The sequence below is a fragment of the Cricetulus griseus genome, chromosome 7 (assembly GCF_003668045.3).
Source record: "Cricetulus griseus strain 17A/GY chromosome 7, alternate assembly CriGri-PICRH-1.0, whole genome shotgun sequence".
Taxonomy (NCBI): domain Eukaryota; kingdom Metazoa; phylum Chordata; class Mammalia; order Rodentia; family Cricetidae; genus Cricetulus; species Cricetulus griseus.
The window spans coordinates 21,223,403-21,249,123 of NC_048600.1; the positions used below are offsets into that span (position 1 = coordinate 21,223,403).

A 25,721-nucleotide genomic window follows, 5' to 3' on the forward strand; every position below is an offset into this window, starting at 1 on the left:
CTATTGCAGTATTGTGTGTATGCATGCCTATACAGTGTGTGTGCTCTGGTGTACACATGCATGCTGCAAGGCATATATTATGCTGTAATGTACATAATGCAAGTGAGATGACAACTTGTAGGTGCCAGTTCTCTCCTTCCATCATGGATTCTAGCAATCAAATGAACTCAGGTGGTCATGCTTGTGCTGGGTGTCCTACAACGTGCTGAATCACATTGCTGGTCAAAACTAAATGTTCTTTATCCAATGTTACCTATTAAGTATTTTCAACATGTTATATAATGCTTCATTTATAGAAACTAAATATAATATCAAAGCATCAAATACAAAATTATTTTAATGTTATGGTCATCTTTACTTGATGCTAATGGTCTAAGATAGCCTGTGGAAAAAACGCCCATGGCTACAGGTTACTATATTTGTACTAAGTGTAGTGAAGCAAAAATACATACTTAATAGCATGCTTCAAACATATATTCACTCCTCCCTTTGGAAGATTTCAAGATAAGTAAGAATTAATCACTGAAAATGAAACACACAGACTAGTTCAAAAGTAATAGTTTCTGTAAACTCACTACTGAGTACAACAAGAAAAAGTGTCCAGTGTGGAGTAAAAAGCAACACTGAGTTACCTCTGAAGCAAACTTTGACCTTTCAAAATCCGCAGCAGTTTTAATGCTTGTTCTTTTCCAACTCCAGGCACTCCCTTTTATAAAGTGGAAAAACAAACTTAAATGTTAATCTGGAATGATGGGGACACATTTAAAGAGGTTTAATAGTGACTATCTGCATTTTTTGCATAGGGTATTTAAGAAAAGGTTGTCCTCCTAATTCTCATCCTCTATGAAGAAAATCTAATACAGTGCTGGGAGGTATGAGTGGCTTACCTCTGTAATGACACTGCTTAGCAGCAGTGAGGACAGCAAACAGGTAAAGCCATACTAGAAACTAGCACTGCTATAAAACAAGAGGACTCCTTAAACTTCTCTGATAGGTTGGTCAAGCACACATGTCAATCTCTTTTGAGGCTGAAGCTGTGGGTCCATTTACTGAACTTCCCTTTGTAGTGTTTACTGTCATAAGGTAGCTTTTTAGCATTATGTGAGATGTTAGTTGTTTTTGGATTTATTTACTTATTATTTTGTGTGTGTGCCCATGATATGTGTGAGCATATGTGCCATGGCACTTGTGGAAGGTCAGAGGACAATTTTGTGGACTTGTTTTTTTTTCCTTTCACTTTTATGTATATCTCAGGCATGGAACTCAGGCTGTCACACTTGCAAAGTAGTATTTTCACCTGTGAATCATATTATCAGTCCTTCTGATTATTTTTGTTAGTGAATATCTTATACTTAAATGAACTCATAATTATATAACCATACTATGTATACACACACACACACACCATGTAAAGTACTAAAGATATTGAGAAAGAAGTGATGAGCTTAGCTTGCCTTTGGAAGATAATCACAGCCAAGAAGTACTGCCAGACCAACCAGGGCATCCCGATCCAAGCCTAGCTTACTCTTGATAGATGATGCCGTGTAACAGTCAACATGTGGATCCTAAAGAGAGAAGAGGTTTCATCTTCAGTGTTTTATGTTCTTTATAGAAAGAATAAGCTGTCATTTAAAGTCTTTTTCTAAAATTTTAAGCAAGAAAATGACCCTGATCACAACAACATCTATAGAATGTGATGTTTCAGAAAATGAATCAAGTGTAACTAAAAGTTCCTCCTTACTGGCTGTCTTTCAAAGTACCAGAAAGTGCACATCAATTTAACTCAGCTGTGAACCCTGTGAGCTACAATAGTGACCATGGGTTCAGTAGTGGAATAGATGTATGAGTGTAACTGCTTTATGATTGGATTTAAGAACCACTCTACAAGAGGCAACACATGCTTGGTACTGTATTTTGGACCAAGAACCCATGGCTGGGGAGCTCATAGGCCCCAGGGGTGAACCTACTACTACTATTTTGCTTAATGGATATAGTATCAAACTGTCCTCTAAATTTGCATCTATATACCTATAGATTATTTCAGTTGTCAAACTCATTAGAGAAGCAGTGGGCTTTATGTGCAGGGAATAAGAATATGTACAGTGTTCAGATATGCATATCATACTTCCTTCTCCAAGGCTCAGGGATATGGTGGAAGAGTGGGCAGAAAGATTGTAAAGCTAGAGTGAAAGAATGACTTCTGGGCATGAGAGAACTACTCATCATGAGATCCATGAACTCAGAGCAGCTGTGTGTGCCTGCCAAAGATCAAGGCAGCAACATCTCAGCACTGAGCAGGAAGGGGTTTAGGAACCCTCACCCCTAGCTGAGGAACTATTGACAGTTGTTGGCTTTTGTGGGTAGGAGTCAATTTTCTTTAAGGGTGTTAACTCTAGCAGGTTGTCCACGCTGGCCTCATACCCAATAGTATATGGGCATTACAAACTGGAACCATAGACTATAAAAAATATATAATAAAAAATAAAGAACATGAATTTGGGAGGGTGTGCTGGTTTTTTGTTGTTGTTTTGTTTTTGTTTTTTGTCAATGACACAAGCTAGAGTCATCTTGAAAGAGGGAATCTCAATTGAGAAAATATTTCCATAAGACTGGCATATAGACAAGTCACTGGGGGCACTTTCTTGATTAATGATTGATGTTGGAGGGCCCAGTCCAATGTGGGCAGTGCCATCCCTGGTTAAGTTTTTCTGGGTTGTATAAAAAAGCAAGCTGAGCAAGCCTTGGACAGCAAGCAGGGAAATAGCACTCTTCCACGACCTCTGCATCAGTTCTTGCCTCCAGATTCCCATATTGACGTCCTTCAATGATAACAATGACCTGGAAGTATAAGTTAAATAAACCCTTTCCTCCCCAAGTTGCTTTTGCTTGTGGAGCTTATCATAGCAAAAGAAAGCAAACTAGGACAGAGAAAGTGGGGGTGGGAATTAGATCTGGGAGGAATGAGTAGTAAATATCATCAAAATACATTGACTTCATGTATAAAATTCTCTAATTACTAAAAATATTACATTTAAATAAGAAAAATCCTTCGTAGTGGGCAATTTCTTTTTCTATTGCTTTTGGTATCTAAAAAGTACAATGTATGGTATATAATGTAGAAAATAAACATTCGCTATAATTGTATTACCTAAAGCTAATTCCTATTAACTTGGTACACATTCCCCTGCCCCTCCCAAAAACCTTTCTCTGACATTCATTATTAATATTTACTATTAGCTCTTTTTGTTTGTTTTTGTTTTTTGAGACAGGGTTTCTCGGTGTAACAGCCCTGGCTGTCCTGGAACTTGCTCTTTAGACCAGACTGGCCTTGAACTCACAGAGATCCACCACAGAGTCCTGGCCTCTGCCGGGATTAAAAGCATATGCCATCAGTACCTTGTTATTAACGCTCCTGCCCTGTATCCACCATGCAGGGATTAAAAGACATGCACCATCTGTTCTAAGACATACCAATACATGACTGCTTAGTATTGGATCACACTGACTCTGATAGCACTTCTTGTGGGGACCTACTAGTGTTTTGAGAGATGGCATGACGCTTAGCCTTGCTGGCCCTAATACACCAAATGCTGAGGTGGAAACCGCCTAATCTCTTTTCCCCTGAATTACTGCAATAAAAATGCTAATTGGCAAGAATCCCTAGCTAGGAATCATAACTGGGAAACATTTCAACATTCCTACCAACAAGCATTTGATTTGCTAATTTTTTATAGTTATTAATACTGCAACAAAAAATTTCCTGCCTTTCCTTGTACACAGGAGGTGTTTTGAGGATTAAATACTGAAACTAAGTTCTGCGACAAAGCAATGCATTTCACACATAATTCCGTGTTATATTAGTAAGAAATACACACTTTGAAGAGAATAAGCTACTTGGCAATGCTTTAATTAAAAATAATCAATTAATTAATCACCATGGTGTATGAGTGGAATGTAAAGAACAGCTAAGTCAGTTCTTTTCTTCTACCATGTGGGCTCTGGGATTCAAACTCCGGTTAAGTGCTTTTATTCATTGAGCCATCTTGCTGGGCCACAATGCCTTTAAGAATTGCTTTTTAATAATCAGTTTCATTACCTCCATCACCTCAGAATCCTTATTTACAAGGTTGGAGGGATGGCTTTGTGGTTCCTCACAATATTCTTGAAAAGCATCCATGTCAGATGGCTCAGTTGCCTGCACTCGTAAATGTACACTTCCCACCTCATACATACAAACCGTTAAAAAACTTAAATCTAAACACATGTGCACACGAGTGCACATATGGCAAAAACTTTGAAAATGTTTTCTAGCTTATTTAAATGTATAGCAATGATATTTTTAATCAATAAACATTTATATTTAGCAATAACCATTTACCAGGCATCATAGAAGCATTTTACACATATTATCTCAGTCTTGTTCTTTAAAAATGTAACATATAAACAAATACCAAGAGAGAAAGAAAAGAAATACCTTTGTGTTCATAGTGAAATTCCTATAGACCATCTGGGCTCCATAAAGGAAGGCATCACCATCATTGGTGAGGCAGCCATCCACATGGCCACTGGCATTAAGGTAAGCACACATGGCTTCGGCTTCCCCAGCAGCCTGGACCCAGGGGATGCCTAGGCACTCTAGCATCTCAAGGCACTGAAACAAGAGTAGGTGCAAGACATTCAGTTTTTCGGTTTTAAATTACTTCTACATTAAAAGTATTAGTAGTTGTCTTGGGGTATTTAAAAAAAATATGGTATTCAAGAGACACTTGGAAATTTGGACACTGAGTAATCTGATGGCATTAAGAAAAGATTGCTAACCTTCTAGGTAAGATAATTAAAATAACAATTTGGTTATGCTTATGTAATTTTTAAAGTGTTGTCTTACAGAAAGCAACACTGAAATACTGAGAATTCTACAATATTGTGGTTGGGATTTACAAAGTATGTTCTAAGAGGGAGTGAAAACAGTCTGTCCTACAGGGAAACTCAACAAGCTCCGATCAGGAATAAACAACTCTAAGGATTCAGGAAGTCCCTGATCTGACACTAGGCCTCTCCCTTCCCAAGCATATATAAGTTGTAAAGACTATTGAGAAACCTTCTTAGATTAGTCAAGCCACTTAATAGAGAGAGTCACACACAGACACACAGACAGAGAACTGGGCTGCCTAGCCAAGTTACCTGGAAGAAGCAGACTTTGCTGAACCACCTCAAAGATACTCAGAGAAACTGAGCCATCTGGAACATACTCTCCAATCTCCTGAACTACAGCAGGTTGTGCAGCGCACTCTGGGTTTTCAGCTTTTATGAGCTATTGCCTATGTGGATTGACTTTTGGAGACACAGTTGTTGTTACTCCTCTAAGTGACCTCGTATCCCAGTTCCTGTAAGTAACCCCAATAAAATTCACTGGTTCACCAAGTTGGATTCTGGTGGTATCCTTAGTCTATCATCAGTTCCCTACCTGGTAGCATTTCCCAAGGAATTGTGTCATACAACAGTATGACGATTCTCACAAGGCTAAGTTGTTGGTTCCTCCTAGGAAATCAGATACCTGTGCAAGGTGATTTTATCCTTTCATGACACATAAATAATCCACTGTGAGCTTTCTTTGGGTTCTGGCTTTGATGTTGCTGAGCAGCCTGTAGTACAGCCATAGAGAATATAGTAGCTCACTTTCCTTGCCATTCACGGTCCTTTCGGAACTGAAGAATACTGAATATGGAAAAAAGAGGCTATGCAATGTACTTTCAACAGACTGACAGATTTAATCTGTCACTTAGACTGTTTAATCTTTTGTATGACACATAACAAAAAAAGCTGCCAGATGTGGCCCAAGGCCCACAGTCTCAGGACTGGTGCAGTGACTCTGCAGAAACATTTTTGCAACAAGCATGTCTTCTCTCTCCCCTAGCTAGGGATTATCTGATCACACTGAGCAAAGTTATTTCAGCTTTTCATGCCATTTATATTCACAACCTCTTTTATAGCAGCCGCACACAAGTTATGATATGGCTGGTTGCAATGTTCTTCTACTTATTCTATAGGATGGGTTTGGTGATGAAGGAGAATTGATTTGTATTTTTTAACCCAATGAGAGCGCAGAAATATGAAAATGAGTGATAGGTAAGCAATACTGAATGGACACAAAGTGCCTAAGGGGACCATAATGAATGTATTAGAGAATCAGGAACGGAGCAATTCCCCTAAGAAAACACATATAAACATACAGCATATTTAATGTTCTAAGGATGATTCACAGTTAATTCTGGAAAATATTTTACAGGACTTTTGGAAATATTTTATAGGAAATTGTTAGACCCTAGTACAGGTGTTTACCTCAACTACTAAGTCATTAAATTTGTCTACTCAGTAATTAAAATATTTAAAACACTAAGATTAGAAAATAGCAGTTCAAGAATCATTATTTTATGCAATGTCTTCTAAAATACCTCATATTACATGCCCCATCTTCATGTCTTTTAAAGACAGTGTCTCACTATGCAGCCCTGGCTGGCCTTAAACTTATAGAACATCTTTGCTTCTGTGTAAGATAAATCAAACATCCAGAGTTCTTTTGTGAACATCAAAATTGCCCTCACACTTGTGTTGGTAGGAAAGTCTTTCTAAGAACAAAAGAAAAAAAATTATTCTAGAACTTCAATTTGTTAGCTCTATTGTTTTGGTTTTGTTTGTTTTTCGAGACAGGATTTCTCTGTGTAGGTTTGGAGCTGTCTTGGAACCCACTCAGTAGATCAGGCTGGTCTTGACCTCACAGAGATCCACTTGTCTCTGCCCCCCAAAGTGCTGAGATTAAAGGCATGCACTACTACCTCCTTGCGTGTCAATTCTATTTTTGAATAATTTTACTTAAAATCTCCAATGATAAGAATAAGTTACACAGAGAAGAAGTTCATTATTTCATGTATAATGGAGAAATGTTAAAATATAAATGATATATACTCAATAAGAATAATTCATAGCCCCATACATGCTATATAAACATTGTTATAATTTTGAATAGAAAGCAACAACAGGGAACTATGTCTATGATGCACTAAGTGAAAAGCCAATAAAAACTGTTCATATACTACAACAACTTAAAAATAAACCAGGAAGTTGGCTGTGAAACAGTCTCTCCTAGAAATGGCACCATAAGCAAGACTGTAACATTGACACAATCAACAGACATGCTAATTAAAGAGAGGGTGACTCTCATGGGGTCCCATACCTAGACAATTCCAGGCAATTAATAACTGCTGAGAGAGGGAGAACTAGCCTCTTCCAGAGATAATTTGTCTAACTAGCTATCTCATACAAAGTAGCCCTAAAACTACACACACACACACATGAAAAAGAGGCTATCAATTTGAGGAAGGTATATGGAAGGAGTTGGAGAATGAGGACTTGGAGGAAGAAAAGGGAGAAAGTGATGTAATTATATTTTAATTAAAGTAAAAATAACTAATTTGATGAAGGAGGGTCAGGGAGGATCATGAATTTAGGACCACTCTAAGTTATATAGCCAGTTCCAGAGCAGCCTGGGCTATATAACAAGTTTCTATAACAAAGGAAAGCCCCTAAATCCTGCTGGGTAGCCTTCAATGTGCCAGAAGCTGCTATGCATATAGCTGGGGGATAAAATCCACCTACAGTCTTCCTTAGACTTTGCACTATATGATACCAACTTGCTAGGCAAGAGGTACTTACTGGTACAATAGTATTGTGACTGCTAAGGGGACAACTATTTCTGATGAATCTGAGGCCCCTTCCATAGAAGATTCTGGTGCTGTAGACCCCATAGAGGCCTAAAACTGGAGAGGTCACTGGCATAAAGCCTACTACTATTGCTTAGTTAAATGGACATGTTATCACACTGCCTCCTAAATATTTATGTATATACCCATAAACCAGTAGTGCCCTTAACCTTGATCAAAGAGGCAAATGACTTATGGCTCTCATGCACTCTGGAACTGCTGGAGTTAAAAGGAAAGACAGCTAAGTTCTGATCATGGATTAGTTACTGTAGACACATTTCTCAAGCGTTTATAAAAATCACTGCAGAGTATTACTATCCCCATTTCATTAAGAATTAAAATGCAGGAAAGTTAAAAATCCTGTCCAGTGTCTCACAATTTCTAAATGCTGGAGCTAGAACCTGGCTCTAACACAAACTCTCTGCTCTTGTATTCACACTGTGGTTAATGGTTTAAGTTTATAAAATGACTCTTTAATTCAAATAAGAACTACTACTGAACCCAAATGCTCACCTCTCGTAAGACTGACTTAAAATGTGATCTCCCTGTCTTCTGAGAGCATGGTTTTCCAGAAGGCCCATAACGCGTCTGAGTCCTCTTGCTTATGACATCAGCTTTCAGCTTTGGTGGCTCTCCTTCCATTACAAACACCAGTTTTACATTCATTTGAATTAAGTACGAAATACGAAAAAATAGGTTCCTGAAATATACAAATGAGTAATGTATAAATTGTCATGTTAATAACAAGTTCAAATAGCAGTATGAAAAGGTTTAAGAACCTAGGTTAATACAAAAAATGTTACATGCAATAACATTTTTTAAACATTTAAGTGTGTGTATATACATATGTGTCTGAGCAGTGTATTTGTGTGGGCACATGCATGCCACTGTACTTGTATGGAGGTCAAAGCACACCTTGCAGTAATTGGTTCTACTGCTCTTCCATGTGGGTTCTAAGGCTCATGCTCAGGCTGTCAGGTCTGGTGGCAAGTGCATTTACCTACTGAACCAGCTCACTGGCCTGTATTTTATTTATTAAGATCTTATTTTAAGGAGAATGGGCAAATACTTGACATTTTTAAGCAAGGGTGATTTCTTTTTTCTTTCTTTCTTCTTCTTCTTCTTTTTTTTTTTTTTTTTTTTTTGGTTTTTCGAGACAGGATTTCTCTGTATTGCTTTGGAGCCTATCCTGGCACTTGCTCTGTAGATCAGGCTGGCTTCAAACTCACAGAGATCCACCTGCCTCTGCCTCCCCAATGCTGGGATTAAAGGTGTGTGCCACCGACACCCAGAGTGCAAGGGTGATTTTTGACTATACATACTGCCAGCTGATTTGGAGAGAGAGGCTAAGAGCAGGTGGAGGGAATGCAAATGCCTCTCCAGCAGCAGATATGGGTAAGACATGAAGTTAGCACAGTCTGGTGGTTTCTAGACATGGAGAGAAACTTGTGAACACAGACAGGTATTTTGGAAACTGAATGGGTAAGAATTACCGATGGGCTGGAGATGAGAAATAAAAGATGAAGATAATGGCCACTCAGCTTCTGGCTTATAGTAACTGAAACATGATAGTGCAGATAGATATATGTGAGCTTGAAGCTAGGAGTAGGAGAAACATATTTAAGTCACTGGTATAAAAACGGCAGATCGAGATATGTTAAATTTATTTTAAAATCTCAAATATATGACAATTAAAAAAAAGTTGAAATAAAGACTGGCTATACAATCATGCCATCTGTATTCTTAGAGCCTTTACTATACCTGAGGTGGGGTTTCACGACAGTTCCAATCATTTTCTTCACTGTCTGTGCCTCACATACCCAGAGGCTCAAATCAACAGCAATAGTTTTCCCACTAAGATTCTGCAGGTGGATATGTTGTTTTACAGGCTCCAAAATTTGCCACAAGTCATTCACTCCCATCCTGGTGATTATCTGCTGTTATCTGAGGTACACTTAAGCAAGGAACATAGAAGCAGGCAAATGGCTAAAGAAACAAAACAAAAACAATCCCCAATCCAAGGTTAGTTCATAAAAACTCTGATGGAAAATTAAGGAGGGGAGAAATGAAGTAGGTAATACTGGAGCAATATGGAGTTATACTATTATAAAAGGTATTGTTTTAATTGTATGGCCACATAAGTTCATTGCGGGGAAACTGAAATTTAATGCAATATACTTTAAGTCACCGGTGGTTGTACTGTTCAAAGGAATTAATGTTTCCTTCCTTATATGGTACAGGACATAGGAACAAACCATTTTGAACTCCACTGTCCTGTCTGTGTATTTTGTTGGCTTTTCTTTATTAAACACCCACACTTGTTCTTATTTCCCTTTGTTTTTAACTTATAACGATATGTTTACAATGAATATTAAATCTGACTACATAAATTCTACCCAGATTATTATCCTTAATGCAGCCTAAAAACCCAAAGCAAAAGCCATTATTTATATGTAGAAACCTTCTCAATAAAAATTAGTCTTTTCTTCCAAAAGCCTACTCTATCACATTGCACACAGATGCAAAGAAAACCATTGCTTGAAAGGCTGTTGTAGATATTTTTCTCAGTTTTCTGAATCTTGATTTTATAATGTGGCCAGGCTTGCCACGAGTGTTGTTTTATGTACTCATTTTTGTGAAGTGCACATATACACCTGGTTATATTACTTTACAAAGAAAAACAGTAAACACAAAGCATTAAGTAGTTAATAGTAGGCCAGTGCTAATTTTACTCTACCTCAACATATTCTGCTGGCTATAACACCGTGGCAATAAATTGAGTTTATGTGAGAAGTTGTAGCTAATTCTGGAAAGAGTAGGAGCATGTGTATTTCTTAATACATTATTATGAAGGTAAATGAGATTTGTAAAGTATTAGCCATTAAAAGACATTAACGCCAGATAATAATTTGAGAGTAAAATTCCCTATAGTTTTGCTTTTATTTGTGACTCACACTTGATACATGAAAAGACTCATTTTAAAAGGTGGAATTAATTGTGTTTGATTTTAAATATACATATGAATTATATTTAAAAAAATAAAAGGAGGAATTAAAAAAACAAAACAAAAAAACAACCAAGGTGTCTTAAATAGTGGTAAGGAACCATTTTGGGCTACTTAAAATTATATATGTAATGTAATGCAATGCATATGTTTACATATATATGTATTAATTGAAGTCACACAAATTGGGGTGAGTGTCCCTTTATAAAACAGGCTCACAAAAATCCTAATGCTAGGCCTTATTGGTCAGGAGAATCCAAGAGGTCCCCAAAACAATATAGTGCCTCTTAGAAACTTATATAGAATTTCTATTAGAGCTTCTTCAATTTCCTAAAAAGCCATCAAGCATTTACTAGATAAAACAAAACAAATAAACAAAACTACAAAAGGTATAGGTTAGAACTACACTAAGGGATAATATTAAAAGAACTAGAGGTAGCCACAAGAATTAGAACTTTTATGTGCTAGCCTGGCCTCTAAACTTATTAATCCTTTCATTAACTATAGTCTCTGAAGTGACAAACTCCAACTCAGCCTACTTATTTCCTTCTTGCAGGTTTCAGGATATCCCGTCTTCTCTGTTTTTGAGACAGGATCTCGATGGATAGAATGGTGTGTTCTCATCTCATTGCCCATGTACTGGAATTGTTTGGTTTTTAACTAACTTTTTAATCCCCATCACCTTTCCTTACAAAACTGTTTCTGTCTTAGTATTTCCCAAGTATGCTTGCTTAAGCTTTGTTCCCAACAGCCAAATGGGCAGTACATTCTGTTGTCTACAAAATGCATTCTTAATCCCCCATTTCTAACACTTCACTAATTCTGCTACATACAGTTTTAAGTCTGTAATAAGAGTCCCAGCTTCGTTTTACTTCTTCCCATTTGTGTACAATTTTTCTCTCCATAAAAGCCTGAGTAATGTTTAAAAAATCATTAAAATACTGTTTTTACCCATTTATGGTGGCTATTTTATAAGGATATATAAACATTAAGTTTTTAGAAAATTATGTACTGAAAGTGTAACATATATATATATATATATAATTACATGTTTATATAACACACACACACACACACACACACACACACACACACACATACACACACACACAATTTGACACAGGGTCTCACTATATGGTTCTAGCTGTCTTGAACTCACTATGTTGACCAGGCTGGCCTTGAACTCAGAGATCTGCTTGCCTCTGCCTACAGAGTGCTGGGATTAAAGGCATGTTCATGTCTGCCCATTTAAAAAAATATTATTTTAGGACTTTTTCCAATTCTACAATCTAAGTTTAAAAAATCCATGTTGTCTATGAAGAACACCCATTACAGTGTATTAAAAAATATATACAACCTGTTTTAAAAATGCAGTTAATCTAAAATCTTTAAATTAAGCCACCATTCACTGCTATTGCTATTTCTCTCTAAGTGCTCTTAGTACCAGTCATTTCTCTGCAGTAATATTGCATAGCAATAGTTAAAGATTTTAAAAGCTTGTGAGACTCCAAGAGGAGACCAAATGGAACAGTGCTTAAGATGTATAACTGCACTCAGACAGTAGACAGTTCTTGATTAGGCCATATTCCATTCCATACTTGAAGAAAGATTAGTATTAAGTAAAACTTAGAAATACTACAGCTATTAAATTCCCCAAAACTATGTAAATTGGTGAGTTTCTATTCAAGCCTCTTATAACTACTACTATCACTCTGATGATGCAGTCAGCATAAATGTATCTCCTAAGATATTTCTAATTTTTAAGAATTAGTTGTGTAAAAGAAAGGAGTCAACAAAGTTGTAATATGCAGCAAATAGTTTTATAATTTATGAATACCTTCAATGTATCTCAATTGGTGATTGGTGAAAAGAGCACTGAGTTTGGAGTTCATACTCTGAGGACTTGGGTTTTGGATATAATACTGATCAACCTTAGAGACTAAGAGCCTTTCTAGGAAAGGAGGCATATTAAATCAGATATATGATGAGATTATAACATCCTTTGACTCCCAAGATCAGTTTAGGTAGCAGGAATACCCGGATTATGGCTTGATAGAAGGTATGTTTCCACATTAACAAAGGGTCAAAGAACCTACTTCAAGTTAAAACAAAAACAGATCCTTTGAAGTAACCATATGGCGCCCATAAATCCATTTATGCTCCTAAAGCTTCCTTAAAAGCTATTAAGTTTCTATTGGTTAATTATAAAACTGAACGAGGTGAGAAAAGCACAGACCCTTGCTAATTCCACTAATGAATCAAATGTAAAGAACATAAGAAAGGAGTCAATAGCTTGATTTATGCAAAAACACATTTTATTAAGGTAAATTTTTCTGCTCTGTCAAAGTTTAACTAAGGGACAGGAAATAGTTAAATTTCCAAATTCGCATTAGTCAACTATATTTTCACATTATAAAATTCCATAGTGTAGGACTGTAACTGTATGGGATTTACCACTTAATTTCACCAAGTCATGCTGTTTTAAATTTCTTCCAGTTATTTTGTCATATTAATTTAATTTCAACTTTGAGGCTCATATTAAATTTACCTATCAGTATTTATTAGGAATGTGCCTAAATAGGAGATAAAGTAACGATCAGGTTCCGGAGTTAAATATCTTGGCAGAGTGAAGCTAAGGAGGGGCAAATCAGCCTTTTAATAGGATGACAGTACTGCCAGAGGCTGTGTTTGCCGTTAGTTACCAGGATGGTTCCGTCCCATGTTTAGTCTACTTTGACTATGTCATACTTTTCAGTAATCCACGATAAAGGACAAAATATATTACTTTTTGAAGTGAATGGTGGCTTTGAATGAGGGAACTGACTTCAGTACCGGAGACGTACCTAAGGTTGTACACCGAGGCTGGGGTAATGGTGAATGCTACTTCCCCCGACATAGGAGGGAAAGCTCAAACAGTGAGGCTGCTCGGGTAGGTAGGCAAATGGATGAGGGTGTGTAAAGACGGAATGAATGGCTAGCATCGAGTCAGGAAGCGAATGGAGAAGGCCCAAGAACAACTTTAACTGCTATTTATTTAAAGCGACGGCCACCCGAGGGTGGAGCGGGTAGGGGAGAAAGGACCACACACCATCCCAGAGGCACGCCTAAGTGGTGACAGCTGTAAGAAAACTGTTTCCCCAGTTGCCACCATAACGCAGAGCGGCGCGTGTGGGTGGGCATCGAGGAAGGTCACCCAGATAGCGCGGGAGTGTCCTCAGGGATGGGGCGTGGGGTCCCCGCAGGGCGGCTGTGGGCGAGCTCGCCCTCCCGCCTCTGTTCTAGAAGCCTGTGCAAGCACGGGCCGCCGGCCCCAGCCTGTTCCGCGGAACTTACCCAGACAGCCCCTCCTCGCGGCTGTGGAAGGAACACGTCTGTCATCTACCAGTCTGGCCTGGAGTCTAATAACTATCGCCTCCCTCAAGTTCCCGATCCCCTCAAACCAAAGTTAAAACGAATACAAAACAAAATAAAACAAAAAGCCCTTCCCAAACTACCTTCTCAAGCACTAAGCACTGGGCCGCAATTTCGAATCCAGCGCCCTTGCCACTAGTCCCGCCCCTTCCGGGAAACGGTCCGCTTTTCTCCCAGACCCCGCCTCTCGCTCCCTCACGGTTTTGCTTTCCCCTCTTGGAATCGGCCCCACGGACGCATGCGTAGACCTGTTGCCAGGGCTCCCGGCTATCTTCCCGCCCGCCTCCCCCACCGTCTAGATCCGCCGCTGAGGGGCGCGTGCCTCTCCGCTTCCTCCTCCGCCCCCCGCCTCCCGCCCGCTGAGCGCACTTCCGGTTCCCTCTCGCCGACCCAAGCGGCGCGAGAGGCCGGGAGCGCGCAGGCGCGGGCGGAGTCCGGGGGGCGGGAGGGGCGGGGGCGCAGGCGCGGACCGTCCCGCGGCGGGCGCCTGTCTGCGGGGCTCCCGCCTGCTTTCCGGGCGGGTGCGCCCTGCTTGGCGGGCGAGCTGTGGCCGAGGTCGGACGCCCTCAGGGTGGCCTTCGCGTTGTGACAGCCGCGCCGACTCCCTTCCCCAGGGCGACCGCGACTTGTTGGAGGTAGAGTGAGGGCGCGTTCTCCCTCTGCCCATGCCCGGCAGCCCCGTGCCTTGGCGGGCCGCCCTCGGCCCTCCTGGAAGCTGCGGGCTGCGGGTGCCGAGGGTCGGGCCTGCGCGCGGGCCGCGGGGACCTTCGCGCTCTCGGCGGGGACGCCGCTCTCGGTATTGGGAAACTTGGCCGTGGGCGCCGGCCCGCCCTCGCGCGTCCCCAGGCGGCCCGGGCGTTGGCGGGCAGCCGCAGAGGTCGGGCCGGGGCTGAGGCCGGCGTCGGAGCTGGGTACTCCATGCGCAGGCACCGTGTAGGGGTGGGGGGTGGAGGGGACACGACTGGAAATGCGGCTGAAATCTGAGTTTGCCGTTAAATCCAGTTTCCCCTAAACACCATTCGGGTTGATCAGGCGAGAGTAAACCGTCGTGTTTGAAAGGTTTGGGTGACATTTCTTGCCCTTCATTACTGTGGAATTGGAGGGAAATCCCGATTGGCAAATCTAGAAAACAGCATCTGGGGGTGGAGAAAGGACTCTAGGAGGCTAGGGCTTGAGGTAAGGCTCTGGATTCCTAGAAAGAGCAGCTAATTGACATTTAAAGCCCGAAGACAAGTTGTGTGAGCACTTAAGTGTGAGCACTTAACTGCAGTTTGTAGTTAATGAGTACACAGAAGACCAACCTTGCATTTTAAAGGCAAGCTCTTCTGAGATGTCTGTTGAGAGTTAGAAAAGCCCATGTTCCCTGACTTTGAGAAGGAGGCTGGAGTCTTTGAACATGTATAATAGAATCTGCTGTGGCCAGCAGCTTGTTTTAAGGGAGGAGTGGGTGATGAAGTGTTAGAACTTCCCCTTAGACTCATACAGTTAGTGAGTCTGTGAAACTGATGTTTTTCTTAATGTTGAAATCTATGTTCATAGTTTTTTTCCTGGGAGCTGGGGAATGCAGTGCTGATGGTAGCTTGCATGCCTAGCAAGCACAAAACCCCAGCTTCAGTCCCCAGCACCACATTAAAACTCGGTGGTGGTGCAGGCCTGTAATCCAGGAGGTGGAGGCCTTAGCATCATCAAGGTCCTCCACTACATAGCAAGCTTGAAGGCAGCTTGGGTTACACGAGCCCGGTCTGAAAGAAAAAAGATTTTTCTGAGCTGGGGATGGTGTGGCTCAGACCTGTAATATCAGTTCTTAGAAGGAGCTGGGGTGAGACAGGAAAGTTTGGGTTATGTAGTGAGATCGAAGACTGTCCTTAAACAAAAATTATTTTCTGAGTATGTGTAGTAAGTTTAGAGACCTCTTGTAATTGTTTAAAAACACGTTTTTTTTTGTTCCACATGAGGCAGGTAATAAGACTTTCTGAAGAGTAATTCCACCTCTTTACCTCTAAGTCACAGGATTCCTGAGAGATTAATTCAGTATAAATCGTTCAATATTGAGCTCAACAAAAAGCATGTTGAGTGTTAGTGGAAAGCAAGTGTTATTGCCAAAAATGTTTATTTTACTAAGTGCCAAAACTAGAATTTTATGTAAAACTTGCCTGAACCTTGACTACCATTTTAATTGTTAGGACAGTCAATCAAGATGTAGTAGGCAGTATTGTTCAGTCGTATATTGCTACTGTAACATATAGGGACCCCCCCCCCCCAAAAAAAAAGTTGACTTACTTTCAAGAAATAATAGATAACTAAAAAGTTTATTGGAATAGTATATGCATTATATTTATGTGTATGGGTGTTTTGCCTGTATGTATGTCTGTGTACCACATAACATGCTTGGTGCCCACTGAGGTGTTAGCGCCCTAGGACTGTGGTTACCGACAGCTGTAAGCTTCCATGTGGGTGCTGGGAGTCAGACTTGAGTTCTTAGGAAGAACAGTCAGTGCTCTTCACCTCTGAGCCACCTTTCCCACCTGTTTATACACTTAAATGCCACCAGTAAGTCTAGGAACCTGAGGGTTCAGTGTGGTCAATTGTACTCTGCATGTGCCTGTGTCTGTGTTTCTTTAAATGATGAGTTAAGTGGGTTATCTCCTTTCCCCCTCTTCATGCTTTCCTTGGTCACCAAATTCAAACCACTTAATGTAATTTTCTTTCCTCCACTTCTAGAATGATTTCTATTGACGAGTATCCCAGGGTCTATCCTCGGAACCCTTCAAACTCCAGTGTTTGCAAACAAAACAAATTTATTATCTTTTCCTCTTCACAAATATACTGTCAGTTAATAATGGTTGATAGAATTAAGTGAGAAAATGACACTTTATGAAGCAAGCCAGGAGGAACATGGAGAGTAACACTTTAGGATAGAATTCTTCTTTCTTTCTAATTTTTCAAGAGGCACACAAGAAGATAATAGATCGTCAGTCACAGAGTGTGAATCAAGTGTTGGCTAAACTCACTTGTTTGTGGACATAAGCCGTTTGACTTTGTGGGAGAACCTTGGATGTGAGTCGGCTTTGCCAGCCTCTGTCTGCATCGGGTTACTAAGTAGGCGCTACATGGGTGGAAATCTTACAGTTGAGTCTCAGTTTCCCATGTTGTAGAATGAGGACATGATCTATTATCATAAGGAGATCACAAGATGTGGTTTAGTCCATAGGCTACTCAACAAATGTTAATTCTACTCACTCAGACTTTGACCTAGTCTTTTTAACTGTGTGGTATCATCACCACTGCTTCATCTCTGATATTGCTCTGGTTTTTGTTTAGAAGTTTATTAGAAGCCATCTACTTTGGCATTATTCTTAGTATATCCCATATTACAATATGCTTTCAACTCAAATTTGAGTGTTCAAATCAATTACCTGAAAGACTGAAAGTAGAGGGCTGCCCAGTTTCTGCTGGTCTTGGATTTCTTGGTGTTTGGACTTCAAAATGTGTTACTGTTAACCTAGTTAATCTAGTTAACCTCATTTGATTTTGTAATATATTCAAAACACTGTTAAATTAATTCAGTACATTAAGGTTGTTTAATATAGAATGAATGTGCTTTGTAGGTCAGAAGCGTACAATTAGGGATGTGGTAAACACAGTTTAGAGCAGTATCTGAATCTGTCACTTCTGCCTTAGAGTAGTGGTAGTTACATTCACTTTAAAATATTTAGTTCTAGCCGGGTGTTGGTGCCGGATGCCTTTAATCCCAACACTCGGGAGGCAGAGGCAAGCGGATCTCTTGAGTTCAAGGCCGGCCAGGTCTACAGAGTGAGTGCCAGGATAGGCTCCAAAGCTACACAGAGAAACCCTGTCTCGAACCCCCCCCCAAAAAAAAAAAAACCTTTTTTTAGTTACAGAATTAAATCTAATTCTGTTATGCTGGACACTTGTTAATCTCCACTTTGTCATTAATGGGAAGTATGAGTTACATATAAAATTACAACTCAAGAATCAAAATTTTGTGATCCTGCTAAAACTTGTAGGATGTCATTAAAATTTCATGTGTATCTAAATGCTTCATTGAAGGCTTAATTACTGATTTTTCTTCTTAACTTACTTTTTTGGATGTTCTTCACTGTCCCTGCTTTAAAGTTTACTTCTTAGAAGAGAAAGGTGATACTTTTCTAGGGCTGTGGCACACACCTGTAATCCCAGCACTCAAGTTTCAGGACAGCCTGGGCTGTATAGCTAGGACTTGTCTTAAACAAACACACACAAAACAAAACAAAACAACTGAAATTTAAAAACTGTAGATAAGTAAGTAAAATAAACTACATTACTCTTTCAGTATACCCAAGGACTCAGAGGAACCTTTTCCCTTTTTTATATGTTGTGTATTTTATCTTGTTAGTAATAATGATTTACTATTTATTGCCTATGTCTCATACTCAGGACATTCATACATAGCTTTTGAAAGTCTCATCTTTAAATCTCAAAATGATTCCTATTAAAAAGTTAGGAGGATCCTTCTCAGATGCAAGTTACCTTGGAAACCTAGCAGACTGCTAATCCCAGCAAATAAAAAGCAGCCTCATTATGAGGTGTTTGAGTGTAGTAGCATCTCTTGTGTAGTGTACTCGTGTACATTGTAAATTCACCACATTTAGCCTAGTATACCTACCTCACCCCAGTTTTACTTGCCAAACTGCTTTCTAGTGATGAAGAACTCAAGTCAGCCAGGCTATTCCTGAGTACTTTCTGTCAGATTGTCTGTTAGTCAATAAAAACAATGCCTCTCTTTGTTTTGTAATTTATGTTATTGCTATGTAACTGGTAAAGGAATAGAATGGATGAAACAGAAAGTGTTGCTGGGAAATAATGACCTGGTGATATTTGGGGAATTTAAATTAGCCACAAGCTAAAACTAACATACACTGAATTTTGTGATGAAGTAATTTGAAAAAAAGATTCTTGGTTTTGAAGTTTTGACTACTATAAGAGATTTGAGATAAACCAAGATCTTTTTTCAGAGAAAGTTGCTAATATGATACAGTTGTGATTAATGGTAATATTCCCTGGAAACGTATTGGTTTAGGTTAAATGTCCTTTAGATGCTAATATACAGGGTCCAATTGTTTTAGAAGAATGATTTACCAGTTCTCAAATTGTATAGAACTGCTTTTGCATCACCCGAAGTCTTCCTAAGGGTCTGTCTACTCATGTGCTCTGATCTGGAGCCTGGGACTGGGGATATCTGCAGCTCCCGGGGTCTTTGGAACATCAAGTTTACACATCATTTTATGGTCCTTATGTCCCCACTGCTCTAACTTTCTTCTTTATAGTTCATGATTTTAGCAAGGGCAGTGTCTATTGTATTTTTTAAGTACTTGGTTTATGACAATTGGAATGGACTATTGAAGGAACAGGGAAAGTGCTCATGTGAGATATCGCTGCTTCAAAATGTGTTCCCTTTGAAGGAATAAATCAAGTTTTATTTGATTAATACTGCTTTATAAGTTATAACAGTTCAATGTTGTAATAACTTCAGGAGGACTGTGGCCTCTCTACTAATAGGAAACTAGAAGACAGTGTTTTACCAATAAAGTATTTTTCCCTTTAGTGGGGTTGGGAAGAAAATAGTCAGCTAGGCTCTTATCAATTTATAGCAACGAATAACTGTAAGGTAAAATCAGCCGATGTGTATGATCCAGGTGTTGTTGTTTCTTTTCAGACACTGTAACATTACTTTCTGACCTTGTGGAAATTAGAGGTGGAGCTCAGGTCTTGAGGGATGAACAGCATCAGCGGGTTGCATTTCTTTTTGGAGATTCAAGGGGAAATCTTTTTCCTTAAAATTGAAGGAGCTTTGTGTGATTTATAAAGTGTTTATTGAATAGTCTTTATATGCTGTCCTTGGCTTATGTTGTTACTATAAATATTTGTTCAGATCTGATGGCCAAAAGAAAGGAAGAAAATTTCTGCTCTCCTGAAAATGCTAAAAGGCCAAGACAAGAACTGGAAGATTTTGATAAAGACGGAGATGAAGATGAATGTACAATTTCTTTCACTAACGGTACCTCTACTTTGGTAAGCACAGAATTACAAAATAATGCCTTTCAATTGGTTTGTTTCTCATGGTCATTTTATATATGATATTTCATAATTTGTAGTCTGGAGAAAGCATAAGAGTTTTAAAGAGGTGGGTAAAATTAGCTCAAAATTTGAAGATTATGTTACTAATTAGGAATTTTAAGGAAAATAATGGGACAAATAACTAAATCTTTAAATAAAATTGGCAAAGCTGAAGTAAGACCAGTAGGAAAATGAGAAGACATAAATTGCCAATGTTATGAATAGAATAGAGGCCGTGATTACTGACTTGACCCACTACGAGCTTTGAGCTTTACAAGAGTAAGGAAATATAATTGTCCATCATAATTATATAGTGTAAAATAGTGATATCACCAGGTGGCAAGAATGCATTGAATCATTCATACATTGGGATGTAACTTGTTACCACCACTATGGAAAGTTTGTTTCTGTGATAAACAATAGAAAATTGCAATATAATCTTGCATTTGTTCCCAAGAAATGAAGATTTAATTTAGTACAAAACGTGCTATAATTTTAGTAGCTTTATTCACAGAAAGTTAAATTGAAAATAAGTCCACATGTGATTTGGTGACTATCCTGTGGTAGTCCATTCCATGAAATAACTGCTTAGCAGTGACAGAGTCAACAGCAGACAGTTAAACAGAGTGGAAAAAGCCAGTTCCCAAAGATTATGTTTTGCGTAAGTACATTTACTTGGCATTCTTGGAATAACATTCACAGAAATAAAGAAGAGACTAGTGGGTAAGTGGTTGGTGTGCGTTGAAAGGCATGTGATTGTGGTTATGATCCCTACACATTAAAGGATTGCTTGTGAGGGAAACAACAGTGTATCTAGTTTGTCAGTGTCTTGCCTGAGATAACCGTGCTTTATTAAGCTGTTTCCATTGGCAGAAGTTGTGTGAGAGCACATAGGGTCTCGTTTCATAGTAATTGCATGTGACTCTTTATCATAAAGTAAAAATATTTTTAGAAATTCGTCAGTCAGAAATACCTGATAATCTGATATTTTTACATCATGCAATGATGTAAATATTTTCTGCTTTTTAATGAAGTATAGGCTAGAATTGAGATGGAGTTTCAGAAGAACCCATTAAAATTGCTGATCACATTAAAATGGTCTCTGAAGTGTTAGGACTGACAAAGTCTGGTTGGTTTATTCTGATATTTAATATCTGTAGAGTACAGTTGAGTACTATTTGTCAAGTACTGATTAAAAAATTTAATAATATTAATCTTGGCATTTATTTATAATATGGGAGCCTTTTCTGCTTTACAGATTTGGGTACTTTTTCTTGGGTACTCTGTAGACAGAGTTTCTCTGTGTAGCCATGCTGTCCTGTAACTTGTTACGTAGAACAGGCTGGCCTCGAACTCAGAGATCTGCCTTCCTCTGCCTCCCAAGTGCTGGGATTAAAGGCATGCACCACCACGGCTGGGCAAATCCTATGTTCTTTTTTTTTTAATGTGTAGTATTATTTTATTAGATTAATGCATAGATATTCCATTTTGAGAGTTATATATATGGATACATATTTAGTATAGCATTGTATTAATTACATTTTCTTATATATATTTATATTTATATAAAAAGACCAATAATTTATATAAAAAGACCAATACCTATGTTCTTTATACACTGTTAAAAGTCACTCAGCTCTTGTTAGTGCCTGAAACAGAATGTCAGAATAAAAGCATCTGTACAATGCTCTTTGAATTCTCTGTTATGAAACTGGAATGCCATGTCAGAGAATGAATTCCATGGTCAAACCTTGGGCAGGTAGTTTGTAGAATTAGTGGTAACCTAAATAAAATTTGCATTTTATTTAATGATGGTCATTAAAGTTATTGTTGCTCATGATATAACTGTTCATTGATAAATACTGCTGATCTGTCAGATGCTTGGGTATGAGCAGTGAGTGCATTAGAGAGATTGATTTCTCTCCCAATCTTTTTGTTGTTAATAGACTGCAGCAGAAGTTGGAATCATCGAGAGTATTCAGCTGAGAAATTTCATGTGCCACTCAATGCTTGGACCTTTTAAGTTTGGTTCTAATGTCAACTTCGTTGTTGGCAACAATGGAAGTAAGTACCTTTGCCTTCTTAATACACTACTTTGTGATGACATTGCATGAACTTTGTGAAATTGGTGACTGTTAATGCTCATAAATATTTGGATCTAAACTTAGTAGCTTCCCAGTATTTAATTCAGTTTACACTCTAAGAAAATACTAAATTAATGTTAGATATGTTATTTAAGTAGTAGGTATACACTTTCCCTCCCTTTTCGGTTGTCTTTTAGATTTATTTATTTTTATGTGTATGAATGTTTGCTTGCATTCATGTATGTGGACTATATGCATGCATTGCCTTCAGAGGTCAGATGATGGGTTTGAATCCCCTGGAACTGAAATTACAGATGGTTGTGAGCTAGGTGTTGGGAACTGAACCTGAGTCCTATCCAGGAGCAGCAAGTGCTCTTAACCACTATGCCATCTGTTCATTCCATACATTCATAGTCCCTCCCTCCCTCCCTCTTTTTTTCCTTTCCGTTTTCTTAAGATAGAATCTCAGTTGTTTTGCTTAGGCTCAACTCAAACTACTGTGCCCAAGGAGCCTCCTATCTTCTTAGTATAAGACACCACAGCATCCTAGTGTAAACAGTAGATGAGGCACAGATGAAGTGCCTTAGAAATCCAAAAAATGGAAGTGACAATCCATTGTCATCATCAGTGGTTTTTATGAGGATATTGTGTTTTTGCTGGTACTTGAATGAAACTTAAAGATTCCTTAAGACTCATTTGGCAAGAAGCTGAGATGTTCTAGGCACAGATGGCTCATCCTCAAATGTTCAGACTATAGAAGGTGTATATGGAGAATAGGTCTTAACTTTATTTTGTATCATATGGTACATGGAGGGAAAGGGCAGAATATGACAGAATTGTACACAGGATTGTTGAGGGTCTTAACGGCTTGATAAAGATTTTAGAGTTTTATTCAGTGGACAGTGGGTAGTCAGTTAAAACCTTTTGAGTGATGGGTTGACATGGGCAAGATTGTGACAGACTAGCTACATTGTGGCAGGTGTAGGGGTGACTGAGATAGTCTACCACTTAATGACATTACTAGGCAAGGAAATTAGGTATGTTGTAGCTCCATAGTCCCTTTCTTTATTATTGCTGCCTCTGTCATTCATTGAAGAAGGAAGAGATTTTAGCAAGAGAGTGTGAATGGAGAAAAAGGGTCATTATTACAGGGAGGTTGCAAAGTACAAGAAGTAAAGAAAGAATTAAGGTTTCTCAAGTTGTGTCTTTTTAAAATTTAAATGGTTTCTTTAATAAATCTTAATAAAGGATAATTAATTAAAGCATTATACCTGGTAGTAGAGAAAAAAAGAGTAAGAACTTGAAAGGCATTCCAGGGACTAAATTAAGATAATCATTATTTTCTATTGGCTAATTTGGTGGTATGTTGTAGAAGATAACAAACTTGTTAATTGATTGGTGGATGATGAAATTTAGAAAATGGTTGCTATATCTGTGGAGTTTTTGGTGTCATATCTTTTAGAATTAAAAGAATTACACTTCAAAATTAAACATAAAAGGGGTAGGAAATGAAATTAAAATTAAGGGTCAATGTTTAAATTTAAGATATTAAATTAGAAATGTGATTTTCTATTTTTTTTTTTCTATGTAATGTGTTCAGTGAATACATGTGCAGTGAAAGAACAACATGCCTTCCCATGTGGAGTTTCTTACATTTGAGAGCTATTTTAAAGTTTCTGTGCCTAAAAATTTATGATGAAAGGAGTAGCCATAATTAAATTAGAATGTAATAGCAAATTTTGTAAATTAATTACATATGTAAATGTATCCATAGTTTGATGCACCAAGATGACAGATCGAGTTTTGGGTTGCAAAGATAGTGACCATTTTTCTACGTACTTATTGTGGATACAAATTTGGTAACTGAAATGTACGAATTTTTCCTACTGGCAATAGTGAGGTAGTTCTTAATTGTTTGCCACCTTAGCACTTAAAGAAAATTATAATTGAATTTGTAACACTTCAGATTGAGACAGATGCAGCTAACCTTTTGAGTTAAGTTGTAAAGTCAGCATTTTCTTTTTATGAATTTTTCATTTTGTTTCTTTAGGTGGAAAGAGTGCTGTACTCACTGCTCTCATAGTTGGCCTTGGTGGAAAAGCAGTTGCTACTAATAGAGGATCCTCTTTAAAAGGTTTTGTGAAAGCTGGACAGAAGTAAGTGTTCTCTGCTGGCCTTTTATTCCCTAAGAAGCATGTTGTAGAACCCTGGAGAGCGGGTGTCTGCAAGGAGAGCTTTTCTATCTTAGTCCTTTGTCCTGCCCTTGTTGCCAACATGGCCTCTGCTTACTGTTATTGTCTAGTCAGATAGCCTGTGTTACTTGGTACAATGCACTGCCCACTAGTTTAAGTTTATGTTATTTTTATGGAAGAAATGGCAGTGGCAAATTTATGTATTTTTTTAAAGAAATATTTATAAATATTATATACCTTTGTGGGTTTTGGCCTAAACTTGGTATCAGCAATCATGTTAACATGATAGGGATGAGAGCAAAGTCAGTGAGTGATGCTCCAACTTGTTCTGTGCAGAATTTCTTTCTTTAGCTTTCTGTGACTTTTAGAAAAGTATCCTATTATTCAGTGAATGTGATTTTAGGATCACAGTCATAAATCTACTGTATGATGAGCAGTCATAGTACTGCCTTACAATTTAACATTCATATTCCTTTCTTTCTGTTTATTTTTGAAACAGGAGACTGTGTAGCACAGGCTGTCCTTTAACTTGTTATGCAGCAAAGGCTGGTCTTGAACTTCCTGTCCTTTTACCTCTTGCCTTCCCTGTGCTGGAATTGTAAGTGTCTTCAGTTGTGTCTGGCTGCATTGATACTTCTGTCAGATCAGACATTGCTTTCATATACTGAATCAGTTGTCTAATTTTATATCATTGCTGTTGAAGCCTTTTGCCTACTACCAGCCCTTTTTCTGGGGAGTCAGGCTGGTGGTGTCCTTCTTCCTGCTCTTCCTTCCTTTGCTTTCCCTTCTGTTAGTCAAGGGCTGTGCCACTGAGCAGCACTTCTGGTTCCTCTTGCTTTTTGACACTACCCAAGATACCCTCGAGAGGTGTCTTAGCTTCTCATAATAATGCCCAACTTTTGTTACATCCTCTTACAGTTGTATACCTGTCACCTTTATCTAATGGAAACTTTGATAATTGATAGTAATACATGACAGAACATGACACAAATTTCTTTCTGTTTGATGTTGTCTCCATTTTTCTCATTATTTTAATACTTAAAAGTAGAGTAGCAGCAATACAATACAAATGAAGAATGCCAGTTTCTTACATATATATTGCTGAGGAACTTAGGAATCTTAACCTTGATCCAGGATTCCCAGTTGATACAAGAGA

General features: G+C 38.5%; 2 protein-coding genes across 5 annotated transcripts in view; one reads left to right on the plus strand and one right to left on the minus strand.

The window, feature by feature from the left end:
* Gen1 (GEN1 Holliday junction 5' flap endonuclease) overlaps positions 1–14,335 on the minus strand; it is a 28,176-nt gene extending 13,841 nt beyond the window's left edge. Inside the window, exons 1-6 of one of the 4 annotated variants that reach the window (XM_027424640.2) lie at positions 14,256–14,334; positions 9,519–9,743; positions 8,271–8,457; positions 4,475–4,651; positions 1,455–1,565; positions 633–706 (exon numbers count right to left, since the gene is read on the minus strand). In XM_027424640.2, coding sequence (XP_027280441.1) covers positions 633–706; positions 1,455–1,565; positions 4,475–4,651; positions 8,271–8,457; positions 9,519–9,679 — 710 coding nt within the window. In that variant the 5' untranslated portion in view covers positions 9,680–9,743; positions 14,256–14,334. Of the gene's footprint in view, positions 1–632; positions 707–1,454; positions 1,566–4,474; positions 4,652–5,554; positions 5,716–8,270; positions 8,458–9,518; positions 9,744–14,094 lie in introns of those variants that run through there. The other 3 variants (XM_027424639.2, XM_027424641.2, XM_035447703.1) reach the window with 3 other exon arrangements.
* A 295-nt stretch (positions 14,336–14,630) lies between these two features.
* Smc6 (structural maintenance of chromosomes 6) overlaps positions 14,631–25,721 on the plus strand; it is a 54,545-nt gene continuing 43,454 nt past the window's right edge. The window contains exons 1-4 of the mRNA XM_035447649.1: positions 14,631–14,807; positions 20,105–20,244; positions 22,236–22,353; positions 24,424–24,529. Of these exons, the coding sequence (XP_035303540.1) occupies positions 20,110–20,244; positions 22,236–22,353; positions 24,424–24,529 (359 nt within the window). The 5' untranslated portion in view covers positions 14,631–14,807; positions 20,105–20,109. The remainder of the gene's footprint in view (positions 14,808–20,104; positions 20,245–22,235; positions 22,354–24,423; positions 24,530–25,721) is intronic.